General features: G+C 43.8%; 1 protein-coding gene across 1 annotated transcript; it reads right to left on the reverse strand.

Moving 5' to 3' along the window:
• Positions 1-346: 346 nt before the first annotated feature.
• KCNS2 (potassium voltage-gated channel modifier subfamily S member 2) lies at positions 347-7,138 on the reverse strand. The gene has a single exon (XM_073329362.2). The coding sequence runs from the start codon at positions 7,124-7,126 to the stop codon at positions 5,693-5,695; it is 1,434 nt and encodes a 477-aa protein (XP_073185463.1). The 5' UTR covers positions 7,127-7,138; the 3' UTR covers positions 347-5,692.
• Positions 7,139-22,492: the final 15,354 nt, after the last annotated feature.

The following is a 22,492-nucleotide window of genomic DNA, read 5'->3' on the forward strand; positions in this document are numbered from 1 at the left end:
CAGTACTTTATTCTCTGGTGGGAAGAACTGTCTTTTTCTTTTGGATATAAGATGTATTCATGACAGATACTTCTGAAACTGCAGGGGATCATCATTATGTCCCCACCTTGCTGTGGACAGCTGGAAGGAGAAGATAGTGGATCAAATTCATCTCTGGTGCAACCTCATTGAAAGTGAGGTGATAATGTGAGATACGAATGGAGAGGCATAAAATAAGAAAAGGCTCTTACTGACATGACACGGTGACATGGGCAGTGATTGCAAGTCGAATGTTATTTGAAAGTACCATCAAAGATAGATTAAAATCAGAAATACTATGAGAGGAAATGGATAACCAACCCAACACAGAACACTGCTTACATGTGCACAGCAGAGGCCTCTAAGGAAAGTGTTTCTTGTGGAAGAAATAAAAGGTCATGTCAAATTGATTTAATACCTAGGAACATTATAGGTATTTTGCTTAGTCCCTAATCTACCAAACAGAAAACAAGAGTTGTGTGCCATCTGTTTAATGCCCAAAAATGTTTCTCCAGATCAGAACATTTAAACAAATATATTCTGATGAAAAGTTTTAAAAAGAAACCTATCATTTCAAGACAATATGGGCTTTTCTTTAATCATAATATATGCTTGGAATGTCCTGCAGTTTAGATTAAATTTTAATCCCTTGATGAAATTTAAATACTGTTTTTTCATTAATTTGCATTATGTGGCACAAGCCTGAGTTACTGAGTATACCAGTGTGATAATACATGGTTGGCACCAGATAGAAAATTAAAGTGGTAATATATATAACAGATCATTGCTGTCTTAATAAAGGCCCACACAACAGTGTGCAAATACTGTAAGTGCTAAAACTGAAGTAACAAACACAAAGTTCTCAATTTTTAAGCTTACAAATGTGAAACAGATCATGCTGTATTATATAAGAAAAAGTCTGATTTCAAAATGGATAATACACAGTCTGCACAGAAGGAGACAACTAACAAGTGACTAAAATCTATGAATAATAAAACAAGTGTTAATACTAAATCTAAACAAATACTAGCTGCTTCATCACAAGCTATAAATAAATCATACTGCTTTTCAGCAGCAGCCTTGGAACACCATAATAGTCAGCCCAGCTCTATAGAATCATAGGGTTAGAAGGGACCGCAAGGATAATCTCTGTTGTGTCTAAACCAGTGGTTCTCAAACTTTTGTACTGGTGACCCTTTTCATATAGCAAGCCTCTGAGTGTGCCCCCCTTTATAAATTAAAAACACTTTTTTTTTATATTTAACACCATTATAAATGCTGGAGGCAAAGCGGGGTTTGGAGTGGAGGCTGGCACCTTGCGACCCCCCATGTAATAAACTCGTGACCCCCTGAGGGGTCGTGACCCCCAATTTGAGAACTCCTGGTCTAAACCATCCAAGACAGGTGGCTATCCAGTCTCCTCTTGAAAACCTCCAGTGAAGGAACTTCCACGACCTCCCTAGGCTCTCTGTTCCATTGTCCTACTGTTCTTACAGTTAGGAAGTTTTTCCTGGGAGTTAGTAGAAATCAGAATTCCATAACAAAGTTTAATCCGTCAGACAAAGTAAATTACTTGGTTGGAAGTAAAACCATAATCCTCATATAACCACTTTAAACCTGTTAGCATACAGGTAGCACTAGCAACATGTTTCAGTGTTTTCTCTGACACCGGAAACGTGCCCTTTACAAAGCAGAGTTAGCCCACATCAGGTAGAATACTATTAATTGGCTAGCACCTGCATCACAAGCAGATTTTGGGCCCTGACCGTTTTGAAGCCTAGAACACAAAGGAGTGCTGCCTGTGACACCTCACATCCTTGAATTCAGGCCCTGCTGTTTCACAAGACACAAGACTGTCTCAAATTTACAAACCAGTCATCTAAAAAATCCAGCAGGATAGTAGCCGGCCAAACAGCTTGTCTTCTCTCTGTCCTCGCTAACAGTCAGTCCTGCAAAGTGCTGAGTTTCTCCTGCAAAATGTGCAGTATCTTTCTTCGCTATTGCAGTTAATAGAAGATGAGGGTGCTCAGCAGCTCACAGGACTGGGCCCTACAATAGCTGCCTTTATAAAATGGCAGGCAGCCTATGTCTCATTCCTCCTTATATGTACTTACTGTATCATTTAAATCAGACCCAATGGTGCTAGGGGGCACTGTGCTATTGGGTGGTGTATTTTGTATGCCAGACTAAACTAAGGTCCTAGGCCCTTTCCCTGCTCCACTCCACATTGCATTAGTCATTACCCATTTTGCAAAAGCAGGGCTGTAAGCCTTGGTAAAGGACTCATTTCTGACATTGAATAAAACAATGACAACACACTCAATCATTTTACTTGTTTTCGTCTGTGTTATTCTTTGCGTCCTGGGCAAGTTTCAAGTTTGGATAATTACATTCAGTCTGCCAGCATGTCCACCTGTAGTTTAACTTTGGGATACGGTATTTGCTACTTCGTGTCCTAAACACTGACCAAGCTTCACCCCCAGTTGCTGTATTTACGTGGTGAATGAAGTAATTCCCTTCTATAAATATAGTTTGTAAAGTGTGCAGGGATCCTCCTGAATTAATAATAAAGTCATTTTCATAATGAATCATAGCAATGAGTGCCTACTAAATTGCAATACTTTATTTATTTAGCATCTTTGATCCATAGCACTTATATATATATATATATATATATATATAAAAAGCAATAATGAAAATTCCTTACAACCAATACAATAAAAATAGTGACTCGTTGGGAAACTTCATTTTCTTTCATAAAATGCAATTTGGAAACATTCCATTCAGTTTCTGAAGAAATGACTGAACAATGTCCCTATGAATAATAAATCTATAAAACAAGATAATCTAATCTTATTTAAATAATCCAAAGTTTGCAATGCTAAACTAACAGCTGGGGGAATTAGTGACCCTTTGACAATTCTACATGTCTGCTGAAATAACAGGCCTTAAAATAATATACTATTTAGGATTTTTTTAAAAAACTCTGTGAATTCTTTGCTTGTGAAGCTGAGAAAATAAGACCCTTGGCTAGAGAGAGATTCTGCATAGACCACAAACTGGTAAACCTAATGAAGGCCAAATTATCCTTTGCATCAATGGACTTTTTTGCCAGCTCTACAGGATTCAGCCCATTCTGTATATAAGTGCTATGCAAGATCTCCCACATACTTCTTTCAAGGTATATCTATCCTGACCTGAAATACCCATAATCTAGTGCTATGCTCCTTTTGGCTACCTTTCCAGGTTTGATGATAGTATCCAAATGTTCCAATTCAGGACTAGGTTGAGACCACCAAATTTAGCTACACCTGTGACCCTATACAGAAATTGAACTCAGTCCTCCAGCGGTGAAAGCATTGGCCTACCTGTTTGAATGTGAATGCCTAAATTTAGGCACCTAAATCCAACATTCAGAAACTTAAATATAAACTGCCAAATTTTCAGAGGTGCTGAGCACTCATATCTCCTACTGAAGTTACAGAGAAATATATGGAAATTGATAAGGATTTTTTTAAAAACAAAAACATTTAGAAGGGTTATAAACCCTCATGCTTCAGGGCATAAGCCAACCACTAACTGAAGGGGGCTGGGAAGAAATTTTCCAGATGGGCAGGTTATTCCACATCCACCTATTTCAGAGTTCTTATACCTTCTTCTGAAGCATGTGGTGCTGGCTGCTATCAGAAACAGCACAGTGAATTAGCTGGTCCTCTGGTCTGCTTTGGTTTGACAACTCCTATGTCCTTTTGACCCAAGGTGAGCTGTGGATGCTCAGCATCTGTGATAATCAGGCCATTTTTATTCAGGTGCCTGAATATTATTTAGATGTCTAATTTTAGGATTCCAAATGTGACAATTTTGGCCTTAGTGCTTTAAGACACTTGTTAATCTCCCTAATTCAAATCTATTCTCTGAACCCACCTTATCTTCATAAATTGCTATACTACAAATTGACTTGAAAACAATAGATAACTGGTTTGCAATATAGCAGGGTTTGAACAGAAAAGAGCCATTTTGTCAGCTGAGTACTGGTAGTTTGCTTGACAGCACAGTTCTCTAGTAAACAGGAAATATGATAGTATGGTAGAGAGGGCATTGTCTGAGCTGAGAGTATTGATCCTTAAACCATTACAGTGGGCAGGGAGAGACAACTTTGAGCACTCATAAGATTAGTTTATGCAGAGTCATGACTTGGACAATTAAATATCAAGATCTGCTGTCTTACTTAAAACAGACTTTACAAATACTAAGTCAGATTCTCAGCTGCTTTAAATCATCAAAGTCATTGGACAAGCTGAGGATCTGATCCAATAAGTGCCCTTTCTTGGTCTTAGCCTTAATGCTTCTTCCTGAACTGAGAAACAGGAATCCTTTTCTGAACCATTTTTAAGTAGAAATACTAGCTATATTTATTCCCTTACAGTTTCATCTGCAAAAATCTTAATGAGATTATTTATCATGGACACCTGTTTTAATTCTCATGCCAAGCATCAAAACAGTCCTCCCTGATAAAATTAGGCTGTATCTCAGAAATACATATGCTATCTTTTTAATTAGTCATCTTTCAGTAGGTAAATGTCAGTTCCTAAAATACTGCCTTTATCATTCACTTTGGAATATTTCCATGCTCTAGAGAGACCCATGTTTTCACATGTGGCTTCTAATTGTTGGATGCCTCCATTTTTGGGAGCCCAACTTCGTCTGAAGCCCAATTTCCTTCTTCCTTCCCTTGGCCCTGACTTTCAGAGATGCTGAACATCTGCAGCTCCAGTTGAAGTCAATAGGAGCTGCAGGTGCTCAGCCCCTCTGAAAATCAAGCCCTAGGGGTCTTGATGGGCACCAAGGCTATAGGCCACTTTTGAAAATGTGGCCTTAAAGCGCTCATAATTTAAAAGCTTTGGGTAAGTTTTTCAGAAGTGCTCAGTATTGGCCTGTCTCTGCTCCCAGTGAGGGCAATGGGATTTTTTTCTTCTGATGTGGCTGGAAGCAGAGTTAGATAATGCCGAGTGCTTTTGAAAATCTCACCGACGTGTTTAATTTCAAAAGAACACCTAGTGCTTTAATAAATGTGCTCTAGAACAAATGCCAATTTTCCCTGAACTGCTAAACTCAATCACATTTTCAGAGATGTGGTTAACATTAGTATTAGCTGGCATAACAAGGTGGCAATGTGTTACTATGTAAACTATTCACAGGTAAGTTTTTAACTTGCAGTTAGTGTCAGATACTTTAAAATGCTCTTTTTAAAATCTGCCTTGCGAGCACTTTAAACTAATTGGGAAATGCACAGATAATAAGAGTTGTTACATCAGTGTAAGTGAAAACAGATTATTTCATTGTTAATTTCACAGTTGTGTGTTTTCCCCTGGATCAACTCATTTCTCTGCTCACACAAGGACGTCTAAAGGAAACAAGCTAAGTAACAAATCAGCACTGCACCACTAGCACTAGTGTCATGGACACAGTAACACTTGTCTAGAAAAATGAGCATTTTGTTTCTATGCAACAGGATGGAAACGTGCAAACTGTCAGTTTGCAACTAAATTTCCTGTTAGGTGCAAAGTTAGTGCAGTGTCAGCAACACTATATGCTAGAAAAACCCCAAGGAATAGGAATGTTTATAAACACAGCTCTTGGTGCACATCATGCAAACTGCTGTCAGATCTGCAGTCTAATGCAGTGAATCATCTAGGCTTAGTTCGCTGGGAGTACTCCTGCTCAGATTGGTAAAACTGGCCATAAGGGATTTAACTTTATAAGCATAATAGTCCCTTAAATTGACTGATGGAACCTCTTTCATTCCATCACCAAAATCACAGCTCCTCATGGCACTTTCTAGCTGCTTCTGACGCCTATAAAAGTGAGAGAATTTATTGAAGATGAGCGTGATAGGAAGCACTACCACCAAGATACCAGCTAGGATGCATGCAGATGCCGTCAGTTTGCCAGCAGTGGTCCCTGGGACAACATCTCCATAGCCAACTGTGGTCATGCTAACTGTAGCCCACCACCAGCAAGCAGGGATGGTGGCTAAGCCCTCGTTTTCTTCTTTTTCAATGGTATAAGCCACTACAGAGAATATGGAGATCCCAACAGAGAGGTAGAGTAAGAGAAGCCCTACCTCCCTGTAGCTATACTTCAAAGTGGCCCCAAGAGACCTGAGGCCAGTTGAATGTCGAGCAAGTTTTAAGATGCGAAAGATCCTCATTAGTCTCAGGACTTGGGCTACTCTACCTAAATTTGCTAAAGCCGGGCTACTTTCTACAACCAAGTTAACAATTAAGGTAATGTAAAATGGCAGGATGGACATGAGGTCAATCAGATTCAGGGCATGCTTGAAAAACTTCAAGAAGTCAGGAGCCACTGCAAATCTTGCCATCAGCTCAAATGTGAACCATGCAATGCCAAAATGTTCCACAATTTCAAAGCGAGGATCTTCCTCGGCCTTCCCATAGCTATCCACCAGCTGGAAGTCCGGGAGGCTGTTCAGGCACATGGTCACAATGGACCCAAGAACAACCACTATGGACAGGACGCTAAATATTCGGCTCAAGACAGAGTAGCCGGGATTGTCCAGCGCTAGCCAGAGCTGCCTTCTGATGTTTCCAAAGGGTTGTCTGTCAAACTTGGCGGCATCCTTGTAGAAGGCCAAGATTTCATCAAAGGAAGAGGAGGTGCTTTCCCGGTCACTTTGATCTTCCCATTTCTCTTGACCCGGCTCCATTTTCCTCCCGTGGTAGCTGTAGCTGCAGCAGGAGTCAATGAAGAACTCATTGATGCCCCAGTATTCAATCTCTTGGCTGAAGGAGAACACGCAGAGTTCGCCCATCACGTGGAGCTTGCCGGTGTTGTAAAAATGTAGCACGTAGGGGAAAAGTTCGGGGTTCCGGTCAAAGTAAAACTCGTTCTTGGCGTCGTCATAATCGTCACAGAGCTCCAATATCGACTCCTTTGAGTGGCAGCTCAACAGTTTGCCCAGCCTGGTTTCGGGAAATCTTAGTAGGGTGTTGGATCGCATCTTTTTCTTAAAGCCGCCGACGTTGATGCTGATCTCATTGTCTTCCGAGTTAGCCAGAGAGAAATCCTCCAGGCTCCGCCCGGGCATAGTGAGCTTCTTCCAAGGGGCGCCGGGAATAGACCTAGAATGGGATCAAACCGCAGATCAGTGCCAGGGGCCACCCCATGGGGATTTCCCCCTTTCCTGCCTTTCGCCACCCAGGGCATTGCCACCCGGCAGCCCGAGCCAGCCCCCGGCGCTCACATACACTCGGGGCTGGTCTTTGTTTCGGAGGCAGGGCTCGCAGCGTGGCCCTGTAATGAGCACGGGCGGCGAGTCCCTGGGGCCGCTAGCAAATCACCAGTTACCCGGGGCTTGGCTGGGCTCCGCTGGCTTCGCCCCAGTGTTGGGAGAAGCCCCCTGGCGTGAAACACGGTGACTGGCCCCCTCAGCCGGTAGCGCCCCCGGGCAATCGCGGCGGGGACTGGACTGAGCTCCCAGGGCAGTTTGGTGTCGGGGTGGGAACCCCAGCCCCGCCCTTCAGCGCAGGGACCAGCCGGGCCGAGCCTGGCGCGGAGCAGCCCCGTGGGGGCCACTCCCCCAGCTGCCCGGCACGGGCTCCCCTTCCCCCCCCAGGGGCCGCCGCTGGCCCCCCCGGCAGGGACTCGCCCCGCGCCCCGCCCCTACCTCTCCGCTCAGCAGCTGGGCGCCCCGGCCGGAGCCTGGCGCGTCCCGCAGCCCCGCGCCGGCATCGCGCCTGCCCCCTGCCCGCGCGCTGAGGCGGGGCGCTGGGGCTGGGCAGGGGAGTCGGCAGCCGCGGGGCCCGGGAGCCGGCCGGGGCTCCTCTTCCCGGCGTGCGCCGGAGGCGGCTGCGCTCAGCGGGGCTGGGGAGCGGGCGGCGGCGGCGGCGGCGGCGGGGCTCCCATGCGGGCTCCGCTGCCCGAGGCGGAGCCGGCGCGCGGTGGTGCTGAAGGGACAGCTCCCGCGCCGGCCGCCCCTCCCCGCTCAGCCCCGGCAGGCGGCTGCCGCGCGCGCGCCCGTCATGGCGACCGCCGGCCGCCCCCTGCTCAGCCCCGCGGGGCGCGCCCTGCTTCGCGCCGGGGAGCCCCTCGCGGCCGGGCTGGGGCTCTGGGCGCCCGCGGAGCGGCTCGGGCGGGGATTAAACCCCAGCCAGGGTAGAAATGGGGCTGGAGCCCGGGAGCCCGGCAGTGCCCCGACTGAGGCAGGTTCCCTACGCGTGTCTGTTGCACAAAAGCGTAGCCTGGCTCCCTGGCTGAGATTTGATGGCACGAGCTCATTTGATGTGCTGGAGGGTTTTCTCTCTCTCTCTCTCCTACCCCACGCTCCGGCGCTGCATGGAAATGATAACAGCTCCCGAGATTTTCTTTTGAACGCCTGCTCGCCTCACGCTTCCCCAACACCGGGTCTCAAGTTTGCAAAGCGTCACTTGCACATCAAAGCGATGGCTCCAGTGGCGGTGTGTCGAAGTCCAGAGCCATTTGGGGTTGCGCACACGGTGTACACTGGGGCTCTGCCTCGTCAGAAACGCTGAGCGCTCGCAGAGAAACCCCAATTGCCATACTTTGGTATAACTATGGGTAGGTGAGGTTTTGGCCAGGGAGACAACTGATGTGTGTGTGTGAGAGAGAGACTGCATTCTCTCCCCACCTACATGCAGCTCTTCCCTACATGTATGAACTTGCCCATGTGCAGCTAGCGCTCTGAAATTAACAGGTAGCGTTCATTCTGATTGAAAACACGTATGCACTTGTCAAAACAATTCTCTCTACCTGAAATCGTGCTGAAGCTTGAGATTAGCTAAATGCCACTCATGTCTCGCTGCCAGAAAAGCAGGCTCCAAAACTTCAGTGTCTTATACCTTTCAAAAGATTGCTTTACTGCCCAGCCATTAGAATCATAGAATCATAGAATATCAGGGTTGGAAGGGACCCCAGAAGGTCATCTAGTCCAACCCCCTGCTCCAAGCAGGACCAATTCCCAGTTAAATCATCCCAGCCAGGGCTTTGTCAAGCCTGACCTTAAAAACCTCTAAGGAAGGAGATTCTACCACCTCCCTAGGTAACGCATTCCAGTGTTTCACCACCCTCTTAGTGAAAAAGTTTTTCCTAATATCCAAAAAATCCAAAAATCCATTGTGGAAGGAAGGATCACAGCGATCTTCAGCAATTTAAATCAGGAACTGCCACACCTCTTTCCCCTCCTACGCCCCCACCCCTGTGCCTTGAGCCTCTTTGTTCCTTTTGGTGGAACAACATTTTTAGACCTCAAGTGCTAGGTTATACTAGGAACAGCAAAGTGTTAGTGAGAACAGTTCTTTCGTCCATATTAGACGCCAGGTCAGTTGCTGCTACAGACCCCATCCTTTGCCATCTCTCCAGCTGATTTGATTGTACAATGGGTTTGCTGGTACAGAGCACATGGAATAGGCGACTTATAAATGGGTTATATACCTAACTGTCCGAAAACTCTGCAAGCTGCATTATCTTGCCCTATTTGTTCTGCTTTTGAGACTCTGGCACCTGAACGAACCTAATAATATAAGATGGGCCATACTGGGTCAGACCAATGGTCCATCTAGCCCAGTATCCTGTGTTCCGACGGTGGCCAATACCAGGTGCTTCGGAGGGAATGAACAGAACAGGGCAATTATCAAGTGATCCATCTGTCTTCCAGTCCCAGTTTCTGGCAGGCAGAGGCTTCAGGCCACCTAGAGCCTGGAGGTTGCACCTCTGACTATCTTGGCTAATAGCCATTGATGGACCTATCCTCCATGTGGCTCATGACAAGGGATTGCTCTAATATTACTCTCTAAAAGCAGGTGCTGGAAGCAGTACCAGAGACCAAGGCAAAATGGAGGGGTTTCTTTAGCATGCTCCTTTCTAGGGTCTTTTACCATTTTCCCCAGCTTAGCCTCAGCCCTTATAGACCCCAATGCACTGAAGAGGGGTGGAGCATTTCTCTGTGCATGTGCAGCTCCGCTGAACAGCACTGAATACACACTTCTTTAGGGGCCGGCAATGAAATAAACAAGGTTTTTCTTTCAGTGCTTTGGGACAAAACACAGCCTACTGGGGAATTTATGGGTCAGCATTCACTTCTTGGATGGTGGAACAAGCTGGGACATCTGGAACAAAATCAATAAAGCCAGAACACCTTCAGGAGCTTAAATACAGTCTGGAAATCATCAAAATACAACAGCAAAACCAAACGCAAGATTTATCAGAGCTGTGTACTTTCAACTTTAGTTTATAGTGCAAAATGCTGGGAAATGAGAAAGTATGACATGTCCAAACTGTCTTCATTCCATACAACCTGCCTCAGAAAAATCTGTATCTTTTGGCCCAGAACAATCTCAAATCAAGATCTACTGACACAGTGCAGCCAAGAGGATCTGAGCACCATCGTTGCCAGGAGGCATTGGAGATGGATTGGCCATGTGCTTCGGATGGAAACTGATTCCATCACCAGAGTAGCAGTAAGATGGACACCTGAAGGCAAGTGAAAATGAGGCTGCCTGAAAACAACATGGCAAAGAGCTGTGGAAGACAAGCTGAAAAACCTGGGGCACAGCTGGGGAACCATTGAAAGACTTGCCAGAAACAGACGGGAGTGGAGGAGTTTTGTCAATGCCCTAAACACCAGAGGCGTAATGGGATCATGATGATGATGATGATGATTCACTTGTTGGTATTGTTCATTAAATCAGTTAATCACCTGTTTGCAAGAACCTGCCAGTTATTTTTGTAAAGAACATCCTCAGGACCAAAGTAGAAAAAGGCTGGCAGCACAAATGGCCTGAGTGATATGTGGGGCTCAGCGCTGTGCTTCTGATCTTTGTTGTGTTGGTAGCCCAGCCTCTTCACTTGTTCCCACCCTATGAGGTATGTAGTCTCCTATCCTAGCCTTTGTGCATTACCCCTCCCTCCCCCGCTGCACCTTTCTCCCCACTTTCTCACTGTGTGTCTTCCCTCTCTGGGTTTCTTTATGTATATGGGCTCATTCTGCAAGGTGCTGAGTGCTCTGGCTCTGATCCAGCAAAGCCTATAAGCACGTGCTTAGCTTGAATCTGAAGAACAGGCCCATTGAAGTCAATAGTCACTTTATAGATACTAAACACTGAAGCCAATAGGAATACTTGGGTTTAAAATTAAGCACGTGCTTAGGTACTTTTCTGAATGGGGGCCAGAGTGCTGCTCCCCTGCCAGCTGTCTCTCATGCTTCTCTTCCTGCATTTGCCTTTCTCTGTATCCCACATCTAATTTCACTGCTTGCTTCCTTCTATCCTTTCCCTAACTGGTGTGTGAGTGGCTCTCCGATTTCCTCCCTTTCTCTCTCCTCCCTGTCCTGGGTATAAGCAGCATCCTTCCTCACCCCCCCACCACTGAGGAGGAGGGACACAGCGAGCAGCGGGGACCTCCACAGTGTGCGAGGAAGATTTACCAGGCATGGCAGGCAGCAGCAGGCAGTGGGGGCCTTGGGGAAGGGGTGGGGCACAGGTGTCTGGTGGCGAGTCAGCGGCATCGGAACTAGGGAAGGCTTCGCCTTCTCTGGCCTATGATACCCGCCACCCATGGCTCTGGGGCTGTTTGTCTCTCATTTCCTTGTGTTTCGGTGTCTTTCTCTCATTCTTGCCTTATCTTCTCCACACACCAGCTCTGTCTCTGTGTCCCAGATAACTGCCCAGTTTTCCCTGGAGGCATCTAGAATTCCAACCTGGTTCATTTCATTTTGAGAGAGTCTAACGTGACTCTGAATCCACACTGAATTATTCACACCAATCTGCCTGGTATTCAGGGAAAGTGCCGCTGCCACTGAACTTAATTTTTCCTCCTTTCTCTGCTTCTGGTTAGTACTGTACAGCAGGCAGGCAGCTGGTTTACACTCCATAGGCCAGTGCCAGGATCCCCTGCAGTGAGGCTGTCTAACTCTTCAGTGGAGCGCACCTTTTCTTATAGAGGGTAGCACTACTGTAGTTAACAGTGAGTCAATCTTACTGGACAGGTGCCAGATTCTTTAGGGTATTTGGTAGCCATCCCTGCTTTCAAGAGCAAGAGAAGATAATGGTCTGAGTACAGGAATGGGAGCCAGAAACTTTGGAGCTCTAATCCTAGCTCTGACCTTGACTCTCCCTGTGGGCTTGGGCAAATCACTTAATCTCTCTGCTTCAGTTCTCCTCGCACTATAGTAGGCTGCTGTGAGGAATGATGAGTTAACATTTGTAAAGCACTTGTAAGTGTAAATGCTGTAAGTGCTCTATAAGAACTCGCCATTATTCTACACATTTACTGGTGGTTGTAGAAACACTGAAATGTCACCAGCATATATATAGAAAAGGAGTATTTTAATGGTTACATTTTTGCTTCTCTGTTCATAAAATGTGGCATTCCTCCCTAATATTCTGATCATCTCTATGAGGCAGCAAACTGTAGGCATTCAGAAAGACATCCTGTTAATTCCAGTGTCTAAAGCAAAAAAGACAGTACTTCACTTTCCATATTTGTTACACTTACAGTCCGTACTGACTTACGAGCCGGGACCTATACTTCAGGACTCACTTCCTTTTGACTAGGCAAAGGGAAATGAATAATCAGGATCAAATGATTCTGGTAAATTTCTATACACTAATTTAAACACTCATTGTTTAGGAAATTGTATTATTTTCAGCGCTTAATTTGTAATAAAGAGGTGCCGGAGCCTAAGCAGGGATGAATAAATATTTTTTAACATTCAGAACTGATGCAGCAAGCCCAGAGGTTCTGGGGCTAGGAACTGCCAAACCTAGAGGTGCTGGGGCTCAGTCCTGGCAAGCTCTAACATAAATTAAGCACTAATTATTTTACAGAAATAAACTATGGTTAATAAATCACATATTCATACTGGGCAATGCAATTATCTACCACCCTTCTGAAGAAGCCACTGATTGACTATCAAATGAGTTACTGTCCTAGAACATTTACTTCATCTTGTCACAAAATGTCTGTAGCCACCAAGCTGTTGCTGCCTTTTTCAATGGTATACAAGTGCTATTGTGAGCTCTGTGAAGAGTTATCCCTGTACTGAGACCAATAACTTGTATTTGACTAAAGCATATCTACCAAAAAAGGCATCCAATCTTGATCTGAAGAAATGGCCATAGAGATTATCAGCATGAAATGCCACATTTTATGAACAACGAAAAAAAATGTAACAAAGAGAGGCCTTATTTCTAATTTGAATGTTTCTGGCTTCAGCTTCCAGCCCTTGGCTCTTGTTATGCCTTTCTCTGTTAGGCTGAAAATCCCTTTAGTAACCAGTATTTTCCGCCAGTGAAGGTCCCGGTACACTATAACACAGTCACCTCTCAATATTCATTTTGATAAGCTATACAAGGTGAGCTCTTTATGTATCTTACTTTACAGAATCTTCTCCAGCCCTCAACTCATTTTGTGGAGTTGTTTTCTGCACCCGCTCCAATTTTTCAATGCCTTTTAAAAGATGTGGACACTAGAACTGCAGGCATCATTCCAGGTTCAGTCTTTTCACTGTCATATACAGAGGTAAAATTGCCTCCATGCAGCTACTCCCCTGGTTATCCATCCAAGGATTAGCCCTTTATGCCACAGCATCACCCTGACATTCATGTTGCATTTCTTGTCTACTTTGACCCCTAGATCCTTTTCAGACTCATTTCAGAAATGCTTCTTTCCAGGATACAGTACCTCATTTTTTAGGAGTGCTTGGGTAACTGGGTGCATTCAAACAACATGCATTTTAATATAGCCAAATGTGAAGTTCTACATTGAGGAACAAGGAATGTAGTGCGGACCTACAGGGCTGTCAAGCTGGTATCTTTCACAAACACTAACTTCATCTAAATTTAATATAATTTAATTATGAAAATTGTTTGTTAAATTTTCAAAAGTATTCATATTGAAACAACCTTTCTGTCCCAAGATTTTTGAAAAATGTATTCTCAAGCACCCCTCAGGCACATTTGCTCTCAGAGTCAGTAACTAGGTCCTTTTTATCTTGCAGTTCTTAGTTTTTATTTATCTGGATGATATTACTCCAGGAAACACCAACCAAAACATGAAGCCCCTGGTTCAGATCCTCAGCTGGTGTAAACAGATGCATGGGCCTTAGGCTGATCGACATCAGCTGAGGATCTGCCCCAAGTTTTGGACAATGTAGATTGCTTTCTTTGATTTTAGTCTTTTTGTGCTGAGCACATGGCTTCCACAGCCAGAGGAGATGCACAAGATGCCAGTTGTTCTAAGTAAATGGGAAAGAACTATCTTAAACTAAAGCACACTATTTACTCCAAGAATAGTGGTGTTAATTTTTCGTTTCTTCAACATGTGATCCAAGCATCTTCACCTAAACACAGAAAACAAGTCAAATACAATTGTAATCGTCTTTATTTAGAAACGGCTTAATTAAAATTTGCGAACATGACAAACCATTTCTTAGCCTATATCAATCCCAGCTGAGAACTGATTTTTCTTATTAAAAGGGCATACAGAAGTTGGAGAGTGAGGGCAGAGAAGCTTCCCAGCAGCCTGGAAAAATTGTGACAAATCTGTGGCCATCTAGGTGTAATTATGTTGCAAACCATGGTCACTCAGTATCTATCTATCTATCTATCTATCTATCTATCTATCTATCTATCTATCTATCTATCTATCTATCTATCTATGTATCCTGTGACTACTACATATCATGCTGACCAGTATCACCTCATTATTTCCTTGTGTGCCCTCCACTTCGGCCCCGACATATTTGTTGTATCCTCCTGTTGTCTCTAGTCTTAGATTGTGCTTCAGGGCAGATTGCTCTGTTTGTACAGCCCCCTACCACAATGGAAACCAGGCCTCTAGGTTCTACCACAAAACAAATAAATACTAATAATATGCAAAGTATGCTGGTCAGAGTGAGAACAGAACCCAGCTTCTCCTACTCCACAAGCACCAATCACTCCCCCCTAAGCTAAAAATGACTTTGCTTTAGCTGTTAGCAGCAATGTGAAGAAGTTCTCATACTAACCAATAAAGGACAGTGGTGCACATACATACTCTCCAGCTCATTACAACTCTATTTGTGAACTAAGGTGTTCTCCCAGAGTGGGTCAGTGTCTCTAATGTGTCATCCTGATGTAATAGGCGATGTTCCAAGTCCTTTATGAAACAGAGACAAATATGAAGACAAATATCTCTTGTCCTGCAGAACCTCAAGCTGGTTGCTATAGAAAATCCTGTTTATAAAAATAATTCTGTTTAACTTAATGGCCAAAACATATATGTTCTACTCCCACCAAAAGGAATTCAAAAACCTTGTTCTAAAACATAGATTGCTTACAGGTTGTATTCAATAGAGGGAAAAAAAGGCAGTGAATTAATAATGAGCTTTTCTCTAACAACGATCCATCTTGGATAAATTTGCTGCAAATATGTGGTGGCAATTCTTATAATGAAATGTATCTCCAATGTAATCTGAGCTGTAATTTATCCCAAAGGTCAGACTGTCCTATTGAAAGATCTAATTGGGAGCATGCACATTTTTATGCCTCTCCAAACACATTTTGGCTGTTGAAATGTTGCTCGTACTAAATGAGGACTCCAGATACCATTTTCTTTTCACTAAGATTTAATTTCCTTTGGTGTTTGTAGATTATGTTTTAAAATGAGTGAACCAATTCAGAATAAAATAGGAACCCCATTTATTTTAATTTATTTTCCCTCTTCCATTTTTAAAGTTTCTGAAACGCCAGGAATTTTTGGATGCAGTGTTGTTGTAGCTGTGTCAGTCCCAGGATATTAGAGAGACCAGGTGAGTGAGGTAATATCTTTTATTGCCTCAATTTATGTTGGTAAGAGAGAAAAGTTTCAAGAAGAAGGGCCAGGATCCCATGAGAGAGCCTGTTTTCATGGGATTTACAGTCCAATTCCATGTTCTCAAGAGGTTCATCTGGTTCAGATAGCTTTCAAAAAAGCATTCAAACTTTTGGGTCCTCACTTGAAGTGACCTAGAAATTCAAATTTTGACCCTGATTAAGGAAAGCACTTAAACGTACTTAATTGTTACATGTTACTTAAATCAAGTGAAGCACATGCTTTTACTTCTGGTTTTCTGAACTGAGGCCACTTGGATGTTCCCTGTCCAGAATTATGTTTCCCCCCCTTCTCCTGGACTTTGTTATTCCTATAATAAAGAGTGAGAGGATAAACTGAAGTAATTCTTTTCAAGAGCACAGTAGGGAACCATGAGAATATAGGAATGTTTTTGGCTGCATCGTCCTACCTGTTGACTGATTATTTTAGTATATAGTGCTAGAGGCATTGTGAGTATAGGAAAACATGAATCCTGTTTTTGTCTTCTTTTCAAACTACTGCTTCACAGTACAATTTTGTACTTTAGCTGCAGTCAGAATAATACACCAATCAGCTGCTGAATGAACATTTTGAGTGAAACTAGGTCAGGCCTAATTTGTGATGTTGGTGGAGTTAGTCATCAGGGCTATACTCTGATGGTGCAGCTGGTATGTCCATGAGTTGTGAGAACAGAACAATGGGGCTTCCTCTCACCCGCACTTTTCATACAGTTCATTTTATATCCTCTTCAAGTTCGTCCTTGTTTTTAGTAAAAGAGAGATTAAATGTGACAGCCACATCTGTTTTATGAAATTCCCAAAGAGACAGCAGATTGGTAGCTGTATCAGGCAACGTTAAAAGAGAATGCTTCTGGTCTAAGCAGGTGGTCTAGGAACAATAAAAATTCCGGTGCACTTTTATAGTGACTTTCATCTCAGGATTCCAAAGTTTGTTATAAATATCAATTAATTGGGCCTTCCAGTATCTTTGTGAGGTGATGGTTATCACTTTGTGACTGAAGGATGAAGGTTTTGCCAGGCTCTTTCTAGCTACAGAATCCTATTTGTGACTCACACAATCTGACACAAGTAGGGCAGATTTATGGCTGCTCCTGGAAATGAGACACAGTTTGGATGCAGTTAATACTTTGTTTCACAATCACAATGATTGTTATTTCTAGTCAGTTTCACTCCATCATTCACTGTTCTGTTAGTCCACTGGTAGCTGTAGTTTCCGAGTGCTCTCTGACAATGTCACACAGCTGTTAATTCTTTTTGAGAGTGTATCTATCACTTTCCCTTTGCCCACTTTGGGTCCATTTCCCATCAGATAGTTTTATATAATCAGTTGCTTTGGGAGATGCTTCTGAGCTAGTCATAGGACACACTCTACCTCTCTAGTAAGTTGTATCTTGTCTAGCACTGTGCAAATAATGGATTGTTTTTTGTTTCATTGGCAATTTTGAAAAAAAAATTGCTTTGGATTAAACCAAAACCAACTTTTTTTTTTTAATTTTCAGAGAATCAAAAAGTGAAATAAATATAAATAAATAAACTGGGTTGAATGAAACATTTTGTTTACATTCTGATCCCTTTAGAAGATTTTTAATAAAATCGAAGGGCATTTCAAACCAAAAAGTCATTATGAACTGAAAAATCAAAACACTCTGTTTTGAGAATATCGCAACAAAACGTTTTAACTTCTTCAGAGTTTTCTGTTTTTGAGACAAACAATTCAGCAAAACTGATGTTTTTGTCTCAATGAAGCTGCAATTTTTCACTGAAAAAGGTTTCAGATCCAAAATTTTGTGCAGTGCTAATTTTGGCCAACATGCTCCAAGATGCTAAAGTGGGGAAACTCATGGGGGTATTCTACTCTCAGGCCTCATTTGCCACACTCATTTCAGTTACACAGGGCTGAGAGTGCAACAGAGGACATGCACACAGCGTGTGTAGGCAGACAGGACCATTCTCCTGAGCCGCCTCCTATAGGGAATGTAAGGAGCTGCTTTGAGAAGGTCAGGAGTCAGGTCTAGTCCTTCTCAGCTGCATGAAGCATCACATTCACAACAGGGCCCCTCTGGATAATACTTCAGTGAAACTCTGGCTTTTATTTTTCACAAGAGACAGTGAATGGCTCATTTCACAGCATTTAATCGAGTCATGATATATATTTATTAACATTTTACTTAAATGGCACTTACCGACATTTCATACAGCTTAGGGCAGGGTTTCAGTATAAAATTACTCTTTGCTTAGCTCATTTCTGTCTGATTAGACATCCAGGCTACCCATACTGTGCGTTCTAAGATCTGCTTGCACTGAACACAGCGATAAAGAAAAAGGCCGTTGAACTATAACTGTAAAACCAGAGGCATAAATGCAGTGCATTAGACACAGTGGGGGTCTTTTGTTCTTTACGGGCTTGCAAATTATTTTGCCATATTACTTAATACTGAAAGTCCTTTTTTTAAGAAAGGAAAAATGTGTTTGTTTTGCTTGGCCCAGCACCAGAAAAGGTTACAATGAGAAAACAGAGAAATGGTCTTTATAAAAAAGTTTCACCAAAATTGTCACTTCTGAGCCTATTTCTGGATGTGGTCACAGGGTTGAAGGGGGATGTCAAGTTGATGTCAAGGTGGTCTACCCCTTTAAGGGCCAGTGGTCCTCCAGGGAGGAGTCCAGCAGTCAGGTGCTGGGAATGCTCTGACCCAGCTGGGAAGCATCAGGTGATTGGATCTGATGATTACCAGAGAGAGGATATAGATGAGGGCCCTACTCCATTAGGGAGCCTGGGGCAAGAAGAGGGCTAGGATAATACCCTCCTATAATTCAATGTAGGCTGCAGGCAGTGCAGTGGAGGAGAGCAAGCCAGCAAATGAGCAGGAGGCCAGCCCTGCAAAGGTCCTGAGGTGAGATCCTGACCACTAAATTGCCTGAGGGCCCACAATCTACCCATGGGAGCAGCACAATTGCTTTATGTTGTCAATCCACAGTCTTGTCTTTTGTATTGTACAATAAATGGAGCCCTGAGGCAAAGGCTACAGACTGACTTGGGCCTGGATGGTTATCGTCTCACTCTCCAGCCTACACGTATACCCAGTAGAAGACCGTACACCAGTTTTCTGTCTAAGAATTGACATCCCCTCCACTCTCAGTTGGAGGAAGGAGAGAACTGTCACGCTGGTTGCAATCTCATGGGACATTACTCGTTGGGTCCTCCAAAGATCTTGCCAAGTTCCTTCAGCGGAAAGAGGTAGGGGAGAGTTTGCTATTTCCAATGTAACAAACAAGTGGAAAAATCAGGCCAAAGACCAAAGGCTGGAGCAGATCCTAGTGGCTGGCACCATAGCTTGTTTCCTTTAGTATAGCAATCTGGGGTTTTATTGGCTGTGTGATATCATTCATATTGCCAATAGCAAATATTGACCTAAACACTTTCCATAAAGACAACCCAAAGTGATGGGCTGTAAATACCAATCCATTCTTTAAGCACTCAGCAAAATGCAATCTACATCCAAAGCTGAATGTGTGCTGGGTTCTGTTCCCAATGCTACCACTGATCCAATGTGTGACTTTGGGGAAGTCACATAACTTCTCTGTCTTGGTTTCCCCACCAGTATAATGGGGATAATATTGACCCACCATTGTGAAGTACTGAGAGAGCTTCAAATGGAAAGACTATTGGACTACTTACATTGGAGTAACAGGGAGCACAATCTGGAGCTATATTTGCAAAGTATTATAGATTGGAAACCCACCATGTAAAATACCATATCTAACTTTGCATCCATACAGCATGAAAGACACTTGGACCTCTAGCCTGACGGAGACCTATAGCTGATGCAATAATAATTATCTACTGATCTATTTCTTGTCCTGATGTACAATTTAAAATACGTTAAATTTCCTTAAACATATGCTGCCCATCTCAACTACCAAAAAGTAAATCCACTGGCCAGTGTATGAGTTTATTGCCATGGAACTGTAATGTCTAGGGTTCCTTGAGCTGCATTAATGTCTGGATTTAGTGTTCAATATTTGCACACTTTCACTGCTGCAAAACTTGCTACAGAACTCTTACCTAAGGCCATATCTATACTACAAACTTTGGTCAATGTGAGTCACATTGCATACAGCTGCCTATGTTAGTATATTGCTTGTGTATGCTGCACTTGACTGCTCACGCTGGCACTGCACATACTGAACAGGTGTGCTTGTTTTGATGCAAAGATCAGTGCAACACGGGTAGGTATCCCAGGGAGCCATCATCCAGCACAATGCCTTTTGGGAAATTTTCATGTGTTGTGGGGTAGAACTTAGTCACTCAGGGATCTCTGGGGGGTAGGGACCAAGTTCCCAGCATGCAACATTCTCCATCCCATAATACCAACTATATCCCATAATATTTGTGCTTTTTTTTTTAAATCCCACAAACCTGTGCAGCAGTGTTTGGTGTTTGCCATCTCTGACAGAACCATGGACCTCGCAGAGCTCTGCACTATTCTCATGAATGTTGCAAATACAAGACACACAATTCTCCTCCTGTATTTGCAGACCCACAGGGAGAACTGCAGGGACAGACTGCTGAGAGACATAGTGAAAAAGACTTAAAAGTTGTTGGTGGCATTCATGGAGTAGCTGCAGATGGAGTGCAACTTCTGGGCCTGAGAAACAAGCACAGACTGGTGGGATCTCATTGTAATGGTTTGGGATGAAGAGTAGTGGCTGCAGAACTGTCTGATCTGAAAAAGCCACATTTCTGGGTCAGTGTGCAAAGCTCACTCCAGCCCTCGAGGGCAGGGACACTAGCATGAGAGCTGCACTGACAGTGGAGAAGCAAGTGGTTATTGCACTGAGGAAACCTGCAATGATGGATTGCTGCTGCAATACCAACATGACCCCGGCTGTTGGGATCAAACCTGGGATCTCTGAAGCTTAGTGCATGAGCCTCTACTGCATGAGCTAAAAGCCCCAGGACTCTTAGCTAAGTCTGTAGAGCAGACTTGTTAATCTCTAAGTGGTCTCGGTGCCACTAGGAGGGACAGAGCACCACACCCAGGAGGTGTGTGGGTTACATTACCAGTCAATGGGAAATCATTCTGGAGTTGGAAAAGCCACAGTGTGGCCACTGTCATGCACGTGTGCAGGGCCTTTAATCGTATCCTGCTACATAGGACTGAGACGCTGGGTGATATGCAGGACGTACAGGATGGCTTTACAATGGGGTCCTGAAATGTGGGGAGGCAAATGCTGGCACACACATCCCTGTTTTGGCACCAGGTTGCTTTGCCACAAAGCACTTCAACAGAAAGGGCTGCTTTCCTATGGTTATGCAACCAGTGGTGGGTTGGGGATGCTTCACCAATATCAGCGTGGGCTGGTCAGGGAAAGTGCATGACGCTCACATTTCTACGAACACAGGGGTGTTCAGAAAGCTGCCAGCAGGGACATTCTTTCCCAACCACTGGTGATATTGAAATGTCAATAGTGATTCTGGGGGACCCACCTATGCCTTACTCCCCTGGCTCATGAAGCTGTCCACTGGCCACCTTGACAGCACCAAGGAACGATTCAACTACTGGCTCAGCAGGTGCAGAATGGCAGCTGAATATGCTTCTGGTAGATTGAAGGGACAGTGGTGGAGTTTGCTCACTGGTTGGATCTCAGTGGGAAAAATATCCTGATGCTTATAGCTGCCTGTTGTGTCCTGCATAACATCTGGAAGGAAGAGCTGCCACCAGGGTGGAGGTGGAGCAGCTGTCTGCTGACTTGGTACAGCCAGATACATGGGCCATTACAAGAGCTCAGTATGGAGATCTGCAGTTGAGGGAGGCTTTGAAAGAGCACTTTAATGATCAGCCACAGCAGTAGTAATGTTCTGTGCTGGACTGTTCTCTGAGCCCGAAGCTTTAGGTGCTGCTAGGAACTGTTTAGTGCTTTCTGTACATTTCAGATTATGACTGTGTGTTTTACTGAAGCTATGAATTATATGGTGCTTGCTGTACATTTTTAAATATGACTGGGTGTTTGCTTGAATATATGAGATCTGTGGTGCTCTGTATTTAAAATTACTGCATGCTTTGAGTACTGATTTGCATTCTGTATTATGTATTGTGAACTAATAAAGATCATTTTCTTTAAAAAGATAGAAATTCATTGAGTGGCAAAAACATTGCAGCAATTAAATATACAAGAAACAACAGGCAATGGAATAGAAACTGTAAACATAAATGAACAGAATGGGACTATGAAATTGGAAATGCAGCAAACATTTCAGCACAAATGCAGAGTCTGTTGTGGCTACACACACACCACTGTGGCTCCCAAAAGTCAGTGTATGTGAAGCTGCAGTTTTCCTTGCTATCCCCAGCATGGAGTGGTAAAGGTAAGGATGTGGCCTGTGATACCATGTGGAATGTTGGGCAGGGGGGCAGTGTAGGGAGCTGCTACCATGGAGTTCTCTAAGGACTGCAAAGGGTGCAGAGTCTGGGATTTTGGACCTCTAGGTCAATCAGGGTCTGCAGCATTTGTGTTTTCTGCCTGAGAAGACCCATTATGTCCTGGTGCATCTCCCCTTTCTGTTGGTATTCCTGGGCCTTTCTCCT

The sequence above is a fragment of the Lepidochelys kempii genome, chromosome 2, assembly GCF_965140285.1.
Source record: "Lepidochelys kempii isolate rLepKem1 chromosome 2, rLepKem1.hap1, whole genome shotgun sequence".
Lineage (NCBI taxonomy): Eukaryota > Metazoa > Chordata > Testudines > Cheloniidae > Lepidochelys > Lepidochelys kempii.

Bases quoted from the DNA above. Each gene is read 5' to 3' on its own strand.
- KCNS2 (XM_073329362.2), bottom strand. From the start codon at position 7,126: ATGCCCGGGCGGAGCCTGGAGGATTTCTCTCTGGCTAACTCGGAAGAC.